Source organism: Boleophthalmus pectinirostris, unplaced genomic scaffold (assembly GCF_026225935.1).
Source record: "Boleophthalmus pectinirostris isolate CB_2022bp ecotype Guang Dong unplaced genomic scaffold, ASM2622593v1 HiC_scaffold_22, whole genome shotgun sequence".
Classification (NCBI taxonomy): Eukaryota; Metazoa; Chordata; class Actinopteri; order Gobiiformes; family Gobiidae; genus Boleophthalmus; species Boleophthalmus pectinirostris.
In genome coordinates this window covers 28,171,910-28,191,640 of record NW_026571190.1, presented here as the reverse complement: position 1 = coordinate 28,191,640, position 19,731 = coordinate 28,171,910, and the positions used below count along the sequence as shown (strand labels likewise).

Here is a 19,731-nt window from a genome sequence, read left to right as displayed (position 1 = left end):
CACCCTGATATAAATCTTAATGTGCCAAGAAGAAACTCAGCATGTTTAAAATATTCCCTGGAGCAAACACTTATTGGAATTTTGAGGATAATCGCAAAGAAGAAGATGTTCAGTTTAAATGTTATAGTAATGGCATAACACGGAAAGGAGATTCCCTCTCAAACCCTGTGACGTTTCTTTGGGGATAGCGCGAGCGCCTGTCAGGTGACCAGGAGGACACTGCAGTGCGAAAAGAAAGTCCCTTCCGAGGTCACTGTTGCTGTTTGACTGACGGCCAGTGGGAAACCTGCTGCTGCCTCCGGGCTACGCTCACTCCACTCACAGGCTGCGCACAGTTACAGCGAGGGGGTGGACACCGAGACGTGCCCGTTCCAGTCCTTCTCCCTCTCCGCTCTATCAGTCTCTGAGGAGCAGCGCTTTGACGCACCACGCACAGTTGGATTATTACACGCTGCTCTTTCACGGGGCTTTTTCCTCGCTTGTTTCGCATCCGCTGTGACCTGCCACATTGATGAACGGGACCCTGTCTGACCAGAACGGTGATTTCTGCAGCTTTGTTTTTATCAGACGTGAATTAAACGCCTCTTCGTCCTGACCCGGAGTGTCTCTGGAAACCCGGGTGCGTCTGAAGTGTGTTTCTTGTGACGAGGTTTGTTTCGGCGGTGAGGCTCACGGACTGAAGCGGGTTTTGTGCACCGCATGTCGAAGACATGTGGAAGTTTGAGCCGCTGTAGCGCAGCCACAGAGCCGGTCCAGCGCTTCCAAACAGACACGCACAAGGGGGCCAAACTGTACAATTTCGTATGAGGAGAAGACACATGTGATTCTCAAACTAAGACAAACTCAAACATACAGCCAAGAGGACAACTTAAAGAGCCTCGTACGGATTTTAAAAGGCTTTATTCTAATCTGTTGTAAGGGTCTCATATTGACCCCGCTTGCCGCAGTGATGGTGGGAGCTGTGAGCCCCGTTGGCCCGGCGGTGGTGGCGTGTGTCCTGCTGCTTGTGGCGGCTGACAGCGGAGTGAGTGCGCAGCCTTGCCCGGCTCCGTGCTCTTGCACCGGGACCACGGTGGACTGTCACGGCCAAGGGCTGCGCAGCGTGCCGCGGAACATACCCCGCAACACCGAGAGACTGTGAGTAATCGTCAACATTTTTCATATTGTCCGTCGTGAATTGTGTATTTTAAGACTTGATTTAAAGAGTTGAAAACTGTTATTTCTCCATATCTATGTATCAAACTTTACTGCTCGAATTTCAAGTAGTCTATACTTTATTGTAATTAGAGTATTCTTAATGTTCCTTGTGCATTATCAACCGCTTAGGTTGTAACTGAAACAAGAAACCTATCCGCTCAACCAGACATTATCTAACCATCTTTATGCGTAAAAGTAATTGTGGTTCCTAATTGCGCACTCTAATCTGAGAGTCTGAATCGCGCTTGGCTGTGGTCGTGTCGCGGTTGTTCCTTCAGACCACAGCGTCTTGTCTGCGGACCAGCGACTTAATAAAAAACGGATTTGCACAAGTGGCTTTAACTTCTGCGCGTTTATTAGGCAATGGGAACCAGGGAACGGCACTGCATCGTCGCCTACCTGTGGTGTGTGAAACAGTGAGGGTCTGGTCTCCACTTTAATGGCAGTGTAGCCAGAAGTTTGAACAAAACGCCTCTTGAGACTCCTTTGTCCTTGCCTTAATTACACAAGAAGTGTCACGTGTTTACGTTGTTTCATTATTTCTTTTCTCAGGGATTTGAACAACAACAACCTGACTAAAATCATCAAGGCGGATTTTGCTGGACTCAGACATCTGCGAGTGTTGTAAGTGACTTTTACGCATCACGTTTCCACTGTGACGCAAACACACAAATGCATTTAGACAATGCACCAAAAGCACATTTCCTCACGAACTCCACAGAACCGCCACATTTATCAGAGCGCGCGCGGGATGCGCCTCATTAGCTTGTGATGTGCCGCATGCAGCACTGCGTCTGAGGCCGAACTCAGAGATGTGGCACCTGTTAATGCTGTCGTGTTAATCTGCCGGTGGAAGTGTCAGGGCTCTTATTTTAAACTGAAGGAGCCCCCGGCCCCTGCCCCATGTGCTGCAGTGATTAACGCGCTGCTGAGAAGTGTCCCAGGCCAAACCAGAGAAGGAGATAGCGGTCATTAGACGAATAACCACAGAGTAAGGAATGCAGGAGGGAGAGGAGAGAGAGTGGAGAAGGAACAGGTTTCTCCACCTGCGATGGAGTCAGGTTAAGTTTTGTACCTCGAGAAAGGAGGCGCTATAGTGTGTCATTGTGTGCTCAGTGTTCTTGCAGCATTGAGCCAAAGAAAGTGAATGGCAGAGAATACACATAACTGAAATTCCACGAGAGATTGTGTCCTTAATTGGGTGTGTGCGCTTTCTCCTTGTCTCCTGTTTCCTGCTTTTCATTCACCTGTCTACTCACAATATGCAACCATGAACATTCAAAATAAATACTGCTAAACTTTTTCGGATTCAAGATTGTGAATATAGCCGACCTTTAAATGTGCGTGTCAGTGAGTCCACAGTGCAGTCAGGTCCCATGAGATTGCCATCTGTCAATATCTTCTATGTGCATGCAGAGACCATGTACTTCAGAGTTAAATGTGGAAAATGGTTCTGACCCTGTAAAATATGTTCTCGTGAGCTGTTTACTTGCAACTCACAGTTAGAATCAATGGCACACATCACCAACTACTTAAACACTTTTAATTTCATTTTATCTTTTTTATCTGTTTCTCTTTTTTGTGATTTCCATAACAAACCTCATGACATTTTAGGCTGGTGTCATTCCTATGGCACCATCCACTTTAATGAAGGTCAACAGTCCCACCCACTGAAGCCCGCTGAGGTTTCAGAAGTAAATACGTCACTCAGTTTTTACCCACTTAAAGGTACACTGCAGCTTTTTGGTTGGGGGTCCATCACCTGCTTGTTTCTATGGAGATGTCATAGCTATGCCTGGAATGTTCCGCCGTATCATATTAAGCAGCTCTACCTTACATTTAATCAATTATAGGTGGTAAAAAATCCAGAAAAACAGACATTCTAACTGTGATTGAGGTTATCTCTCCACAGATCAAACCTGTAACTTGGTCTGGTTTGATCTCCATGAAGATAGAAAGGTTTAATGCCTTACTGTGAAACATTTTCAAGCAATAAAATGTCCATGGAGAAAAGCATTTGATGGACCAAAAAAAGTTAAAAGACGCAACTTTAATTTAAGTGTCATTCAAGACATAATAATGAAGGCTAACCAGCTTTATTAATGTTCATAAAGATACATAATTTTACATTTTTATCCATATAAAAGAATCAGAAGAGAAAAATGAATAACTAATTTACTTCTAGAATCATGAAGTGGGCTGTTGTTGAGTTCCATAGAGAGTAGATATATTGCCATAGTATACACAATATGGGTGAAGTGCTTTGCTCAAGGGCACAATGGTAACCAACCAAGCCAATTCCACTCACCCATGTCTATTAACTGTTTTATATAAGCTGTAATAACCATAGACTGTATAAATAAGTGGACAAAGGGAGTGTGACATCACCCATAACATTCATCTCCAGTCAAATGTAGCACATTGAAGCTTGTGGTTACAGGAGAAAATTTGGAGCCAGTCCTTACTAGGTAGGAATAAGAATTTATTTACATACAAAATAGTGAATTCAAAACACCAGGATCATGCAGAGCAGGTTAATAGGAACTGAACTGTCCTCACTGAGACATTAGCAGTTCTAGCTTGAGCTAAACTCCGATTCAATGACGAGACAGATGTTTTGGTTTTCAGATTTAATACTCATCTTTTGAATACAGAGTGAAAAGGCATTGCTTCTGTAGGAGTTGCACTTAGTTTGATTTTTAGCAGCATGAGCCCGTTTTGTTGGCCTGATTCATCAGCCGGTTTCACTTCGTAGAAACCATCTGACCTCACAGTGTTAGAATTTGTTCGCTAGACAGTAGCCGGGTACTTTTTTATTATTCAAGCAGTCGCTGCTATTTGGTAGTCAGGTATGTAATGCGCCGCTAATGGGGCTAAATGGTATATTAAGCTTTTCCCAAATCCCATAGGAAGAAGGGCAATAATGTCTTTCCCCTTGATGAAATTCACCAAACATTCTCTTTGTTCCAGCTTTAAATCCTCGATGTTGGGAATTGTTGACAACACTGAATATATGGGTCTTCGCTGATTGGTTGGTGCTCATACTTGTACTTCCAGGGTTTTTGTGAACCGTCTAGTGTATTTTGATCCTGTGCTAGTTGCTGGAGAGAAATGAAATTGAGCGGAGGCACTAGGTGGCGCCAGTCTGGCTACCGTTTTGTTGCCTCTTTGTTGCCTTTTGTTGCCAACTTGCGTTCTCATATCTCTTGCATATTTTCAAACTTCCGGTTCCATGGACTGGTGTGGAGTACCAAAATAAAAGCACAGATTTCATAATAAAACTGTATGCATTAAAATGAACCAAATAACCTCAGAAAAACAGAACAGGAACATTTTAAGACCAAGATGACGAAGCTCACTGCTGCAGTTACAGAGAGAGGTGTGACAATTTTTCAATGTAAAGTCATTTGGAAACAGAGTCGATGGAGCTGGAAGCGCCCCCAAGAACATTTCCTATCTGGAACGTAGTGGCAAGCAATTTGGCTATGTCCTTTTATATAACAGTCTATGGTAATAACACAAAAACTAAATTGAATTGAGGTTTGTATTTACTGTCTTTCAACCAACCAACTTCATATAATCTTCTGTTTTGCTGCAGGGCCACAAATTGTTTATGGTGAGCTCAGGCCAGTAACGGCTGTGTGTCAGCTTGGTCAGCAGACTGCAGCTTGGGGCAGAGGAGTTGTCCTAAGTGAATGAGTAGTCACAGGCGTGTGGTTAGATAGGGAGTAAATTGGATGATAGATGAGTCTGTGTCCAAGTGATGGGCCAGTTTTAAAGTCAATTCTGGGCCTCTATCGACCTCCGCTGATTGTCTCCTGCCTCCCTCTGTTTCGCTGTTTCAACATTCTATCAGCTCCCATCTGCTCCTCAGCTCTTTTATCGTCAAACCACCATCTCTCTAGCCATCACGGCCTTCCTCCTGTGAGCGCTGTCAATCTTTATGGCGTATCTGCCTCTGCTCCTCTCCTCTCGGGTCAGCAGTGCCCACAACTGACCATCTTTATCAATCACTCCATTGGCTTTCAAGACTGGATTTTCTCTTGAGCAATTTCTCCAAATTCAATTCTGGGCTGTAATTCTGAAATTGATAGGTAGAAGAAGACATTTACAAAACAATTCTGTATTCAATTATGGTGCTAAGTTTGGGCGATGGCAAATCCAATCAAAGTCATATTTAGTGTTTGTGTATAGGGCGTCTGGCTCTCAGCGCAGCGAGAACAGAAACAGATTTAGATTACCTGCAAAAATACTTTAATAAAATGTGGGGAGCGGTCAGTGGGGGAATCTGAGGAACGGTATGTGTTGTGCACAGTGTTTAGAAGTAACAAAATACAAACCAAAATATTTAGAATGCAAATTTTAAGCAATTATTTACAGATGCAGTTCTATTTGTTGGTTATAAGAATACAAAAAAGCAAGAAAAAAGCAAAGTAATGCATTGCTGTAAATGATCGTGTTATTTTGCCTTCATTTAAAAAGTGGTGTGTTTTTTATTTTTATTTTTTTCCTTCTGATAAAGCTTTCATGACAGGAAGTGCTACAAAAATTAAGATGTGTTAATATTGTTTTACATTTTACACGATGTAGACCATGTAATGTTCCAAAATACATTTTAAAGCAGATCTTCAGTATTTAATAACTAATGTAAATACTTTCAAAAGCATTCTTCCCATCACTGTTTGTTCAATAACTAAATGTTCTTATTTTACATGGACAGACAATGTATTTTTGTCATAGTTGTTGTTTCTAAAAGGAGAAGAGGAAACTACACAAAGTTGCACAAAGGAGTTCCTTCTTATAATGGCTCTTCATAATAATGTCTCTCTATACCCATTTTCCCAGCTATAATAGTTTAAGATTTAATATATTAATTATTCTGTACTCTTTTTCAGGCAACTTATGGAGAACAAAATCACCACAATTGAGAGAGGAGCTTTCCAGGACTTGAAGGAGCTTGAGCGGCTGTAAGTAACACTGAAAACGTGTCATTTATCACAACTGCTGCTCTAGTATATGTCATTTAAAGGCCTGTATTACACTATTTTCTGTTGTAATGTCCATACCTGCAGTTATATTTTGTTCTTCTCTCAAACCAAAAACCCTCCACTGCACTTTGTGATGTCATGTGGTAATTCAGCAAGTGCTCCACCGTGTTTTTAAACTCCATACAACTTCACTAGAATGATTTTGATGATTTCAGCCCTGGAACTGACAATCTCTTCTGAACTAAAGGTCAAAGGTAGCTGTTACTTTAACTTTAAAATTACTGCTTCATGACTTCACAAGGTGGAACAGAGCATTTTGAGCTTTGGAGATGGAGACAGACTAATAATAAAGGATTATTCAGACATGTGTGAATGAAACAAAACACCACCATGTGTATTTATATTTTTGATGAGGTAACAACATTGCAACATGGCTTAAAGCTCACAAGAGTCAATTTTGTGTAAAACATCATTGCAGTTTTCAGTCTTGGTTAAAGTTTTTCGACATCGTCAGAGGGCGGGGACTGGGGAACAGTGGTGGGTTGTTACGGCGCTGTTGTGGAATCACTGGTATTCAGCATCCAGCCCCGAGGCACTTATAGCATAATTAAGCCTGGGCTGGCCTGGGAGACATGGACCCCTCACTGGTGATATGACTATTGTCTGGACTGTCAGCTCCACTTGATGTGTGAGTAAATGTGTGTTATGCAGTGACAAACTGGAATGCACCAGGGTGAGATAGACACTTTTAATTAAAGGCCTATAAAGGGCTTTCTGCTTAGAAGTGCGTTCAGACATACCTCAACACATGCAGATCCACCACCTGTAACCACGCACCAAAAGCACCACTCAGGAATTTCATGTTGTTGATAATAGTTTTGACAGAATTCCTATAAACACTGCGCTTCCAGTAGAATTGGTGGATTTTTCAACTTGTATTGATAACATGCTACACTCTACACAAACATACATTGATCTATCTGCCAATGTCCAGAGCTATTGAACATGTATATAGGTCGGTTTCTTCTGTTGTGTCTCTGCTGATCACACTGGAGCACATCTCACTTTGCAACACAACATGTGTGTTTGTGTTGTCCTTATGAGAGTTAAAGTGTAATTCCATGTCCGCAGCGTGGTATGTTCACAAACATAAAGGTAGAGTCACTCATCAATGACCCCCTGCCTCTTCTGGATAAAGCCGTGTCTCCAGAGTCTGGAGTCTGGGGGCTCATTTCAAAGCCCTCCATACTGGGTGGGGGGTGAAGGGGGCCTGCTGGGCACCACTGCCCAGAGAAGAGGGCCCTGAGCTGGGCTGACAGATCCAGTGTGACTGCCCCCCATGGTGCTGAAAACGGTCCCCCTCTCATCCTCTTTGCGACAGGCTGCAGGGTGAGGAGGGGCTGGGTCAGGTGTGGGCCAGTAGCTGGAGGACATTGATGTGGGGGATACAGTCTTGTATATGAGCATGTAAAAACACTCTGAGGCATGTGCATGGATACCCCACATGCGCATTCACTTACGCAAGACTGCTCTGTCACTTCAGGTTTTCTCTTCCTTTGCCCTTCTCCTCACCCATCCCTCGCTCCTATTGTCCGAGTATACAGGAATGAATACTTCCCTGAAGCTGAAGCAGAGGAAAGACCGGAGTTCCTGGTTGGTCTTATCTTGCTCTTACATTTGACTGCTTTATTGCCCCATCTCATTCAAAGCCCAAGATCCTCACAGATAACCACCACAAAAATGCACAACAATTAAAGGCTCTGACAGGATCACCTCAGGTGCAGGGGTGAAACAGAGCACCAGGTCATTAACTTATAATGGTGTGATTGCATTGTGCCAATCCATTTAAATAACCATGAATAACACCAACTGATTACAGGTATCTTTCAAACAGTACTCACAAACGAGATCATTACGTTTTGTTATTCTTTAATTATGTGTAGCATCTGAATAGAAAGATTGAACTGGTTTCCAAAGCTAAACCCAAGATTGGGGCTCAATTATGATCTACAAAGCCTGAATGATAGCATTGTTCTTGCCAGGCAACTTTCAAAATGCTCTTTTCTTCATTTTTATTGAGCACTAGAGCTTGAAATTATCTGCACCGCGAAGACACACAAAAACCGCAATCCTACAGCCCCGCTTGTGTCGAAAAGTCATCAGTGACAGATTTTGCTCCCGGGTTGGCTTGCTCTTTTAGAGAAAGTGACAATTCTTCTGTTTGTTGGTAAACATTGAGTCATTTTTGTGATAGCGCTGGAATCTGTGGTGTGGCTTGGGGGCGAGATGATAAGAGCCCATATGACGCTGTTTTCTAATCTATGTTATAATGTTTCCTCATCAAAAACAGACCTGGAGTTGTGTTTTGTTTCATTCACACATGTTTAACACACAAACTCTGCATGTTTAGGCTGAGTTTTTCTCTCACACAGAAAACACTGCTCCACCTTATGATGTCATGCGGTAATACAGGAAGAGCTTCACTGCATTTTTAAACTTCATACACCTTCCCCAAAGTCTTTTGGATAACTTCAGCCCTGGAATTGCCCATCTCTATTCAGGGTTCCCATGGTCATGGAAATCCTGGAAAAGTCATGGAAATTGAAAATGTAATTTCTCAGGCCTGGAAAAGTTATGAAATTTTGTAAATTCAATGAAAGTTTTAGAAAAATCATTGAATTTTAATATCTCTATCAAGCAAGTACAGCATTCTTTTATGTGATCATTAGGCTATTGTGATTATTTCTGAACGTATGTGCCTTTTGTTTAAAAGATACTACAATAAATGCACTGACAGTAATTTGAATGTTAAAAAATATAAAACAAAGGTTAAAATTTCATATTTGGCCCTAAAAGTATGATCAGTTCTACATGTAGGGTGCTATAAAGTCATCGAAAATTCACTTTAGGTCATGAAAAAGTCATGGAAAAGTTTATAAATTTTGTCAGTGAAAAAGAGTGGGAACCCTGTCCAGTGAACTAAAGGTAAAAAGTAGAAATTCACTTGAAAACTACCACATCATGACATCATAAGGTGGAACAGAGCATTTAAGCAATAATGAGGGATTACTCAAACATGTGTAAATGAAACAAAACACAACTCCATGTATGTTTGTGATGAGGAAACAGGATTCCAACATGTTTATAAGCTCACAAGAGTCAGTTTTGCATGATATGGGACCTTAAAGAGATGTTATCAGGGGACACAGTCAAAACGATATCAGTCGGTGTCATCTGAGGTCTTGAGAAGGTTTTTTCCTGCTACTATTTTTATGTTTAAACGTGCGCATGATTTAGTGTTTTTCAGTGAGCGTTTACTATGTGCAGTGTGGTATTTTAGCATCTGTTTATGACTGTGAGGATTAGCACCAGCAGACTGTGTGCCTTTGCTTGAGACTGTTACAACTCCTCTCACTACAGACTCCACCACTATCATTCGCTTACTGCCAGATTGGAGTTTATGTTCCCGTTCAAATGATTACACTAATGCTGTTGTAGCCTGCCCATTCCTTATTTTTTATTTATTTTTTGTTTATTAGTAACATATTTAAAGGTCCTATATTACACAAAACTCTTATGAGCTTTAAGCTGTGTTAGAATGTTGTTACCTACTCAAAAACACACCTGGAGTTTTTTGTTTCATTCACACATGTTTAGAAACCCTTTATTATCAGTCTGTCTACATCTCCAAAGCTCAAAATGCTCTGCTCCACCTTGAGTGAAGTGGTGGTTTTCAAGTTAACAGCTACCTTTTGCTTTTAGTTCAGTAGAGATTGGCAATTCCAGGGCTGAAATCATCCAAATAAATCTAGTAAAGGTGTATGATGTTTAAAAACACAGTAGAGCACTTATTATATTTGGGAGAAAAACTCAGCCTAAATTTGCAGGATTTGTGTGTTAAACATGTGAATGAAATAAAAACTCAAAACTCCAGGTCTGTTTGTGATGAATAAACAATATTATAACATAGATCTTAAAATGGCATTATACGGGCCCTTTAAGTTAAAAACCATGAAAGTGTAGTACAAAAGGACTTGAGTTTTTCCCTTAAGCATGCATTTCCCTTTTCCTTCAACCTTGACGTTGTCTCAGTAAATTATCGGACAGCATTTATACACCATGAATATTTTACTTGTTCTGGCATGCTCTGCACTGAGCTGCACAGACTCCCTTAAAACACTCCTCCATCTAAATATTGGAACAAAGTTTTGCCAAAACCTCATAGCATTAATATTTTACATTCCAAGTGAAGGAGACCTATAAATCCATTGGCTGGTGTTTGTGCTCATGACATTGAACTTATAGGCACGGTCCAGTGAATTTTTGAGCCGATATCCATAGCAAGGACCACAAATGTATGTTTTAACTTTACAAAACATTTACAAAACATACTTATCTGAGACATTAAAAACATACAGACATTTTATTTATTTATTTTTTTCCTATTGACAAAATATCAGACCTACAAAGGCAAAAGACCTTAACTCGCCAGAGTGTGAAACTGAGAAAAATGACTTCAATGTTTCAAAGCTTTGGTTTCTCGTATGGTTTTGGATGTTACGGTTGTCATATTTTCTCTTTAAAACAATCAAATTGGCTCACAATATTTATTCACATGATAAAGGAGGTCTCAAATACCCCCAAAATGACATTAACTAATTTTTGACCAAACATAATGTTGCGGTGTTCTGCTTTTGTAGAGATGTAATACTAATATAATAATAACCTATAACGACATTTGCAGATACTTTAACAATCCACAGCAAGGAACACAAATTTATGTTAAATTATAGTTCAAATTAACTTTTCACGTTTGTAAAAGTAATAACAAAACAATTATTTGGGATATAAAAACATGTAGCCATATTTTTCTAACCACTAAATGTATTAGTCTTGTATAAATGGACATAACTAACCCTCTAGCTGCCACGTTCCAAAGAAAAATCATTCCCCCATATCCAGTGGCGGCTGGTGGTATAATTTTTTGGGGAGGCGCATAGGCCAAAATTGTTATATCTGATCCAATTTACTTTACACTGAGAAAACTTCGCCCCTCTCTCTGTAATTACTGCTGTCAGGCTCCTAATTTTGATCTTAAAATGTTCATATTAATCTTCGCTACATGATTCTGATGTTTTTATTTCACTGTTTTGTCCGGAAATCAATTCCTGTTCCTAATATTGAACTGGCTCCAAATTCGCCCCAGTAACTGCATTTAACTGGAGCTGAACGTTATGGGTGACGTCACACTCCCTTATTCTGCTTCTTTATACAGTCTCTGCTGATAACCGATCAATTCCGAATCAAACTCTAGCGAAACACTTACATAAAAGTTTGCCACTGTAATCTTCTGTTTATTCTAAGCAAAAATGATGAGCCATGTAATGTGTCCATGAATGAGCAGGAGATGATGTTTACATGATAAAAATGATTTCCCTACGACACCGAAGAGACAGAGAAATAAATCTTTTTGACACCTCATGCACTTCGACTGTTTGCCCTCCCTCGCCGCTTCACTCTTTCACTCTCTCACTCTCTCACTCTCCTAGTCTGACAGCATCCCATCTATTTTAAGTGTATGAGCTCATAGCCCCTGCTCCACCTGCACCCCCACAGCCCCACTTCCCCCTGGGAGGTGTAGCCCAGTGGAAGGTGCCAGAGGCTGGGTAGGGCCTCGCCACTTTCAGGCAGGACCCCGGAGCCCAAAGCGGTAAATAATTCAGGTCCATCATTTCTGTGGGATGTTAAATATTTAAGTGGCTCTGATGTAACTCCAGTGTAGATGTGTGTGCGTGTAGAGCCACTATTTTCTCTGCCCAAGACAACGGTAACTTAAGAGGATGTCATACAAAAGTGCTTGATCAGGGAACAAAGCGAAAAGTAGTGATGGATAACAGCCGCAAGGTCATGAAAGACAGTTGTAAAAAGTTTCATTTACGCAATTTTCTGTTAGAATAAAGAGTGAGCTAAGATTATTTTAGTTCATATGAGGCATTTCTGTAGTATTTATTTACATAACTGAAGAAATGTCCTAACCAGAGGCTAAGCAAAACTTTTTTTTATCGTTTTAAAGGCTAATGTTTTTGGAAACCCTAACTACACACTTAGAAAGACTTAATAATGAACAAGTAGTTATGACTCAGGTTTAACTAATTCATTAAAGGTTAAGAGTTAGTTTTAAGATATTAATTAAACAGAATAATTATTAATTTACATAAAAAATCAGTTAAAAGCGTTCTTTATACCTTAATTAGCTGCAAAACATGAAGAAAGGCTTAATTAATAATGGACAAATAGTTAATTAAAAATGATTCAGGCCTAACAAATTAATTAAGAGGGTTAAGAGTTAAAGGGACAGATGGGAATTTTGGACATAGGACCTCATTTCCTAGTGAGCCAGAGTGTTGGAGACGTGTGGAGACACTTTTTAAAAAAAATATTCCATCCAGTCCTTGTATTTCCAGAGGTCACTGGTGCTAGGCTAGTGCATGTCAATGGCCATAGTTAGCGTGCCACTAAAAACAGTCTTACCCACTCCATGAAACACCCGAAGCAATTATTCCATCAGACTGTTGATGTGAATGTCTGTGTCAATAGAATGATTTTAGAAGTAAAACCAACCTTGAAGGATTTATTTGAAGGATTTATGTCTGAGCAGCAGCAGAGAGTTGTACTTCCTGATAGAAAGCTTGGCAGTGGTGGACTGATATATGAGAAACTAGTCCCGCAACATGCAACAATTCATGTGACACAAGGTTAGTTTTATTTCAAACATTATTCTGTCAACACAGACATTTACATTGACAGTCTGGCTTAATAATAGATTTGCTTCGGGTGTTTTGTGGAGTGGGTAAGACTGTTTTTAGTGGCAGGCTAACTATGGCCATTGACATGCACTAGCCTAGCACCAGCGACCTCTGCAAATACAAGGACTGGATGGAATATTTTTTAAAAAGTGTCTCCACACGTCTCCAACACTCTGGCTCACTAGGAAATGAGGTCCTATGTCCACAATTCTGGACTGTCCCTTTAAGGTTGAGGTATTAATTAAATGTCAAGCCTGGAAGTTATCATTACATTACTATTTTCATTTATATATTTCCACATTGACTACAGACGTTGGGGTCTCTTTTTTCTGTATGCAGTATTAGAAAAGTTCAGGCCCACCTATGACATTAAAAAATATAAAATAATTAAATAATTGTTTATCTAATACCAGGCCCAGTATTGGAGTATTACTAAAGAATAGGGACGTAATGTATCCATATCTCTTGGTACGATATTATCACAATATGCATCTCATGGTATGATTTTTATTGCGATATTTTGGAGAGGCTAAAATAATTGTAGATATGACACTTTTTTGCTTTTAAAATACCTTTGACAAGATTTTGGTGTGAATTATTTTCATCATAATCACAAAAATTCAAGTAAAAAACATATTTCTTCATGTTGTCTGCACTGAAATGAATCATGGGATATGTAGTTCCCTATGTTTATAAGCTGTTGCTACTATAAAACAATGCATTTAAGCAAAGGAACTTGTGATTTGATATATTGTGACAGCCCACGATATTATTGTGAGACTTTTGACGATACAATATCACGATATTTTGATTAATGTTACATCTCTACTACTCCATTTGAACCACATTGTCCTTTCTCTTATTACCAGTGCTTTGATTCACTCCAGTAGCTCCTAAGTCCCTCTCAGCTCTTGTGGATGTTCGTTTACACCGGGTTAAACTGCCCCTGTACCCACCCTCCGCCACCCCTCACCCAGCCCCAAACCCTCTTCAGTCCACTTCAGCCGGGTTAAATGATTGCACCCAGATTATTAAACTCAACCCAGTTTTCTCTACTCGTGTGTGTGTGTGTCCAAAAGTGTGTGTGTGTGCGGTTTCTTGTTGTGAGATCTTCCCTTGTGAAGCTCTTGTTTACTCAATGGGGTCCTTTTCACACATTCGGTAGCTCGGCCAGACTGCCTGTTTGTTTTTCCCACATCGACTCCTCTCTTTTCGCCATTGTGGTAAAAGTAAAAGCCCCTCCCTCCCCTCTCTCATCTTCCTCCGCCTGCCTTCTTTCTCGTCTCCGTTGAGCCCACTGTTTGTCCGGCCACCATGTTGTACCCCTTAAATCAATGGGGCAGACAGTAATTCACTCACGCTACGCACACAATCTACATCCTGCTTTCTTATATCCTCTGCTAAAGTGACAGTGTTGCAATCCAAGCACAACATAAAACTTAATATGACAAAAAAAATCTGACTTTTGTTTAAAGGTCCCATATTATTCTATTTTCTTATCTATGTTATAATGCTGTTTCCTCATCAAACTCATACCTAGAGTTGTGTTTTGTTTCATTCACATGTGTTTAAAGTACAAATCCTGTATATTTAGACTACAGAGTTCTGTAAATATAACTGAAAATATTCTGTTCCACCTTGTGATGTCATGCGATAATAAAGGACAGTGTTTCCCAAACTTTTTTTTCTGGAGACCCATATTTTAAAAGTTACAAACCTTCGTAACCCAAGTCAATAGACATTATTGGTAAATCACAAACTAAAGGTGGATTTGACCATTATTGAACATTAATGAGGATATATTATTGTTGACTGAGTGATCATGTCTCTCTGAACAATTACTATTACTCAAGTTTTAAACAATGAAAAACAGTAATTGAACCAGCAATAAAAGGATCCATAAGTTGCCTATTTGGACATTAAATGTAGCCCATTTCTTTTTCTTTTCAACATTCAATTGATCCAGCAATATTAGAACAAAATCCTCAATAAAACAAAAAGATTAGAAATTATACAAAACATGTCTAAACATTTCAACATTTCTAATGAGATAGGTGGGCCTGTTTTCATTTTTGTAGCGTGTTTCAATCTGGGGTGCAGGAGGAGAGTGCAGCATATCACGTGCAGCATTCAGTCTGTTTCTGTTTCTGTGCTTTGTCTTCATTTTTGTGAGCACAGAAAATCCCAATTCACACACATATGTAGCAGTGGAAGGAATACTCATACATTCACACACATTCTCGTGTGTCAGAACTGTATATTGCAGACCTACATGCAGATCGTGACAAAGCAACCCAATCTTTGGGAAAAAAAAATCTAGGAAGTTTATATAGTAAGTTTCAGTGTGTTTTTAGACTTCACACCTTCACTTGAATCATTTGAATGATTTCAGATCTGGAATTGCTAGTCTCTACTTAACGAAAAGTAAAATGTTGCTGTTAACTTAGAAAACTACCGCTTCCTGACATCACAAGGTGGAACAGAGCATTTTGAGCTTTGGAGATGTAGACAGACTAATAATAAAGTATTACTTAAAGACGTGTGAATGAAACAAAACACAACTCCAGGTCTGTTTTTGAGGAGGTAATAACATTATAACATGAGGTAAAGAGTCAATTTTGTGTAATATAAGACCTTTAAAGTGGCCATTATTTGTGTTGTAAAAATGTAAAACTTGTATTCCTGTTTTTCCAGGCGCCTCAATCGGAATAACCTGGCAGTATTCCCCGAGCTGCTTTTCCTGGGAACGACCAAACTCTACAGACTGTAAGTGCACTTTTTAACATTCTGTTTTGCTGTTGTGCTGCAAAGATAAATGCAAGTTATATTTAAAGGTGCATTGTGTAACTTTTCTGGTGGAGAGTCTGTCAAATGCTTTTCTGCAAGGACATTATTGCTTTGTCTGGAATTTTTCACAGTGTTATATTAAACCTTTTTATCTTTATGAGGACTACATTAGATTAAGTTACATAGCAGATCTGTGGAGAGGCGACTCTGTTCACAGTCAGAACACCTGTTTTTCTAGGTATTTTTGAGCTACAAAATCACCTATAATTTAATAAACGTAAAGTAGAGCTGTTTAATGTTTGAAGGCAGAGCAATGACATATTCATAGAAACAAGCAAGCAAGCAAAGTTACACAATGCACCTTTAAGCCCCTCACGATTCATTTCGAGTTAGCAATTTGGTCTGAAGTGTGTGTTTTTGTGCATTGTTTTTTGGAGATCAGAGAGAAAGTGGGTTTTACATGGCGCCCCAGTCCCAGCCAGTTCAGTAGCTATGATGGAGATTAGCACTCAAACAGCTGCTGCCCACTGGGACTCATGTGTGGATGTGGATATAGAGGTATAAAAGTGGCTGTGAGTGCGAGGTAGGAGCCTGGCCTCTCATCTAAAGTTACACAGAAGCAGAAAACGGCTTTAGTTCCAGGACATAAATGTTGGAGTTTGCATTTAACCACTGTTTGTTGTAGCTGAGCACCTCTGTATTTTGTGAAAGTCGAGATGTGGATTTCCAGTCTGTTCGTGGGCAGGGCCGCTCCGACGCTGCTCCTGCCACTGCTCCACTGTGGGAACCAACTTCCAGTCACGGTCATTTGTGGTCCCACGCGATCATTATGGTGGCGTGTATTTATGTGTGTGGCTGAATATATTTATCTAGAACAATATTGAAAGGTTGGGATGATTCACGGCGTGTGTGAAAGTTGTTTATGTTGTGCGGTGGTTGTGGCGGGCGCTGGACTTGACCTATGTGTCTCTGGGTGTCTGAGTGTGTCTGTGTGAGTGTACGGAGAGGTGCTCAAGGCCAAGGGGCTGGCATGTCTCTCCGCATGTGGGCTGAGGTAAAAATATACAGGCCTGTACAGTGGAGCTCAGCTGTTGCGCGCGGCGATGGAGGGTCTGCGGACGGGAGTTTACGTTGTGGAAGTGTCGCTTTGTGTCTGGGGTGTTCTTCAGTATGGCTTAAAGCAACTCTAGTTTACATTTATTCAATCACAACTGGTTTTATAGCTCAGAAATACCTAGAAAAACAATGCATTCTGATTGTGGATTCTGATGGAGATACCATACTGTGAAACATTTCAGACACAGCAATAACATCTGCATGAAGAAAAGCATTTGACGCACCCTTCACCAGAAAAAGTTTCACAGCGCACCACCGGGGAAGTGTCTCTTTGTGTCAGATCCAGCTTCAGAGTTATTTGTATGGTAATATCTGTGTTTGTATTTGGGTCAGCCTTCAGAGAGCTGGCAGAGGTCCAGGCTCTGGGGTCAGGTTTATGCTATTTCTTCCAGGAATCCAGCAAAAGAGTATTTTCAAGCTCCAGTGACATTCCCTCTGTATGCACATTTAGGAGTCTATTCACTGAACACATGTTAAAAATAATAAAAGCGGGGTAGCTGTGTAAATCAAACCAACTCTCTTTTTAGAATTAGCCATATCTGCAAAGTGACATACAGATTCACACATCCCAACAGTGTGCCGTGGCAACCGCAATCTCCACGACAAATCATCCGGCGTATGGAAGTCATCGAGATTGACTGGCAACGCTGAAGTTTAAGCCAAAAGCATTTCATCCCTGCGGTCAATATTAAATCCTGTGTGAGCGCCTATACACCTCCCAGAGTGGAGGTATTTATAGCTAACACAACAAGAGCCCTGAGAATGTCTGAAGTGTTTCTCTAGTTGAGTTTTCATATTGAGGTCCAGAGGTATGCGCGGATTGGACCAAGGCTGCTATAAATGAACACTTGCTTAACCTGCTATTACGAAAATGTTTTCACTTTTTCAAATCTTTGGAAAAACTGTGTGTATGTGAGGCAGAATTTATGTGTCGACCCTTGACCCCGTGGTGGTTTTAAGACTCCGTGGGCTAAATCAGTCCAGGCTCAGGTCAGGTGCTGTGGAAGTTTGCGCAACCTTGTTTTGTACATGAATGTGAAAACAGCATATTTGAGGCTCTCTAATTGACGGGTGGGTTTGAGATGGAGGTGACAGGTTCCTGACCAAAGTGAGGATTTTGTGTTGTGTGTTGGGAGATTGTTTGTATAGATGAACTTAACTGTTAAGATAAGTGACACTTCCTGTCGTCAGGTTGAGATTCAGTGTCTGCTTGTGTAATTTAAAACACACCAAATGTAAGTGACCCAAATTGCTTAAAGCACAATACTGCAGGTGTTCAAAAGGAGAAAAATTGTTCTTAACGACTGCAATTTAAAAATGTTATTTGTTTCCATTCATATGTATAATACAATGCAAATTATTAGATTTAGACACACTTAACACTTGCGCTGATTTGGTCTTGGTTTGAGCCCAGTTTAGTCTTGGTGTTGACTTGGTTTAATCCTGTTCTCTAGGCCTGTCATGATAATTACTACACTGACTTATCGTTCAGTATGTGGTAGCTGGAACAATATATATAAAACAATATTTATCTTGGAGACACATTTTCTTTGCAATTGTGGGGAGATTGTGTTATTTTTGTTGTAATACGATACGATTTGAGCTGTACAGGGTTGAATAAGTAACTTTTATGGCTAATTATTGCTTCATTCTGTTGTTTATTTGCAGCTCAGGCCTAAATGATACTGTCTATTTAGAAATGGTTTACTGGGATTATCCTGCATTATTGTTGTTGTGTCAGTGGCATTTCAATATTGTCATTTCTTGTGGTATTTATCTGTAGCTTTACTTCATATTGCTTCAAAATTTGATCATGACAGACTTGGTTTAGACCCTGTTTAGCCCCAGTTTTGATGTATCGATCTGCAAGTATCAGTGCACCCCTTTTGTTTCTAATAAAACCTTTATTTAAAACCTTCAGTCATGATTTCAACAGTCTTTCCAGAGCACATCTGAGACACACTCCCAACAGTTATAAACAAATGACACAGTAGTGAATCCAGCCCATATAAAACATGTATAATCTTGGGTTACACCTGCGCCCACACCTCAGCGCAGAGCACCCAACGGCCCATATCAGGTTAGACACATCTGGAGGGACTGTGCTCTGGCTGTTTGTCTGTCAATGGCTCTATCCACACTGAGGAACAGCTGTCAGTGTTTGCTCCAGGAGACCAACAAGCCAATCAAACACAGGCTTCATTAGGAGCTCTCTGTAAAAGCCGTAAACCCTGTAGTCTGTTTCAGGCCCTATAGACTCCAAAAGTCAATATCGAGGTAAATGAGAATGACTTAAATTAAGAACATTTTACTTTCTTTGAGTAGATTCAACTCGACAAGTAAAATGATCTACTAATGGATACGTGTCTTTTTCTTAATTCAAGTTACATTAGACTTTGTTTCTTATTTTAAGTGCAAAGAGATGAAGTTTTTCTTATTTTAAGTGTAGCAAGTTGTATTTTCATATTTTAAGTGCAAAAAGTCTTGTTCTGTTGGTAGATAATTTTACTTGTCAAGTGAAATTTACTCAGATTTTGATAAAACTTTCTTAATTCAAGTAATTTTAACTTTGCTAGAGTTTAGTTTTTGGTAGTGTAGGATCTATACATTTTATAATTTGCACTGTTATTAAATACTGTTATTAATAATGTAATAATTAATAATCACAATTAGTTAATAGTGAGACAATGTGAATCTTTATGTTTTGTGTTGCTAAATACTGTTTAAAATAAAATTTACAGTATTTTCCGATGTGTTTTAATGCTGTTCCCTCATTAATAACATACATGGAGTGTTTTGTTTCATTCACACATGTTTAACTCACAAATCCTATTAAA

At 39.9% G+C, this 19,731-nt stretch overlaps 1 protein-coding gene across 1 annotated transcript in view; it reads left to right on the top strand.

Annotated features, from left to right (window-relative positions):
• The first annotated feature begins 949 nt into the window (after positions 1 to 949).
• Positions 950 to 19,731, top strand: part of slit2 (slit homolog 2 (Drosophila)) — a 133,737-nt gene continuing 114,955 nt past the window's right edge. The window contains 4 exon segments of the mRNA XM_055158481.1: positions 950 to 1,137; positions 1,750 to 1,821; positions 6,093 to 6,164; positions 15,686 to 15,757. Coding sequence (XP_055014456.1) covers positions 950 to 1,137; positions 1,750 to 1,821; positions 6,093 to 6,164; positions 15,686 to 15,757 — 404 coding nt within the window.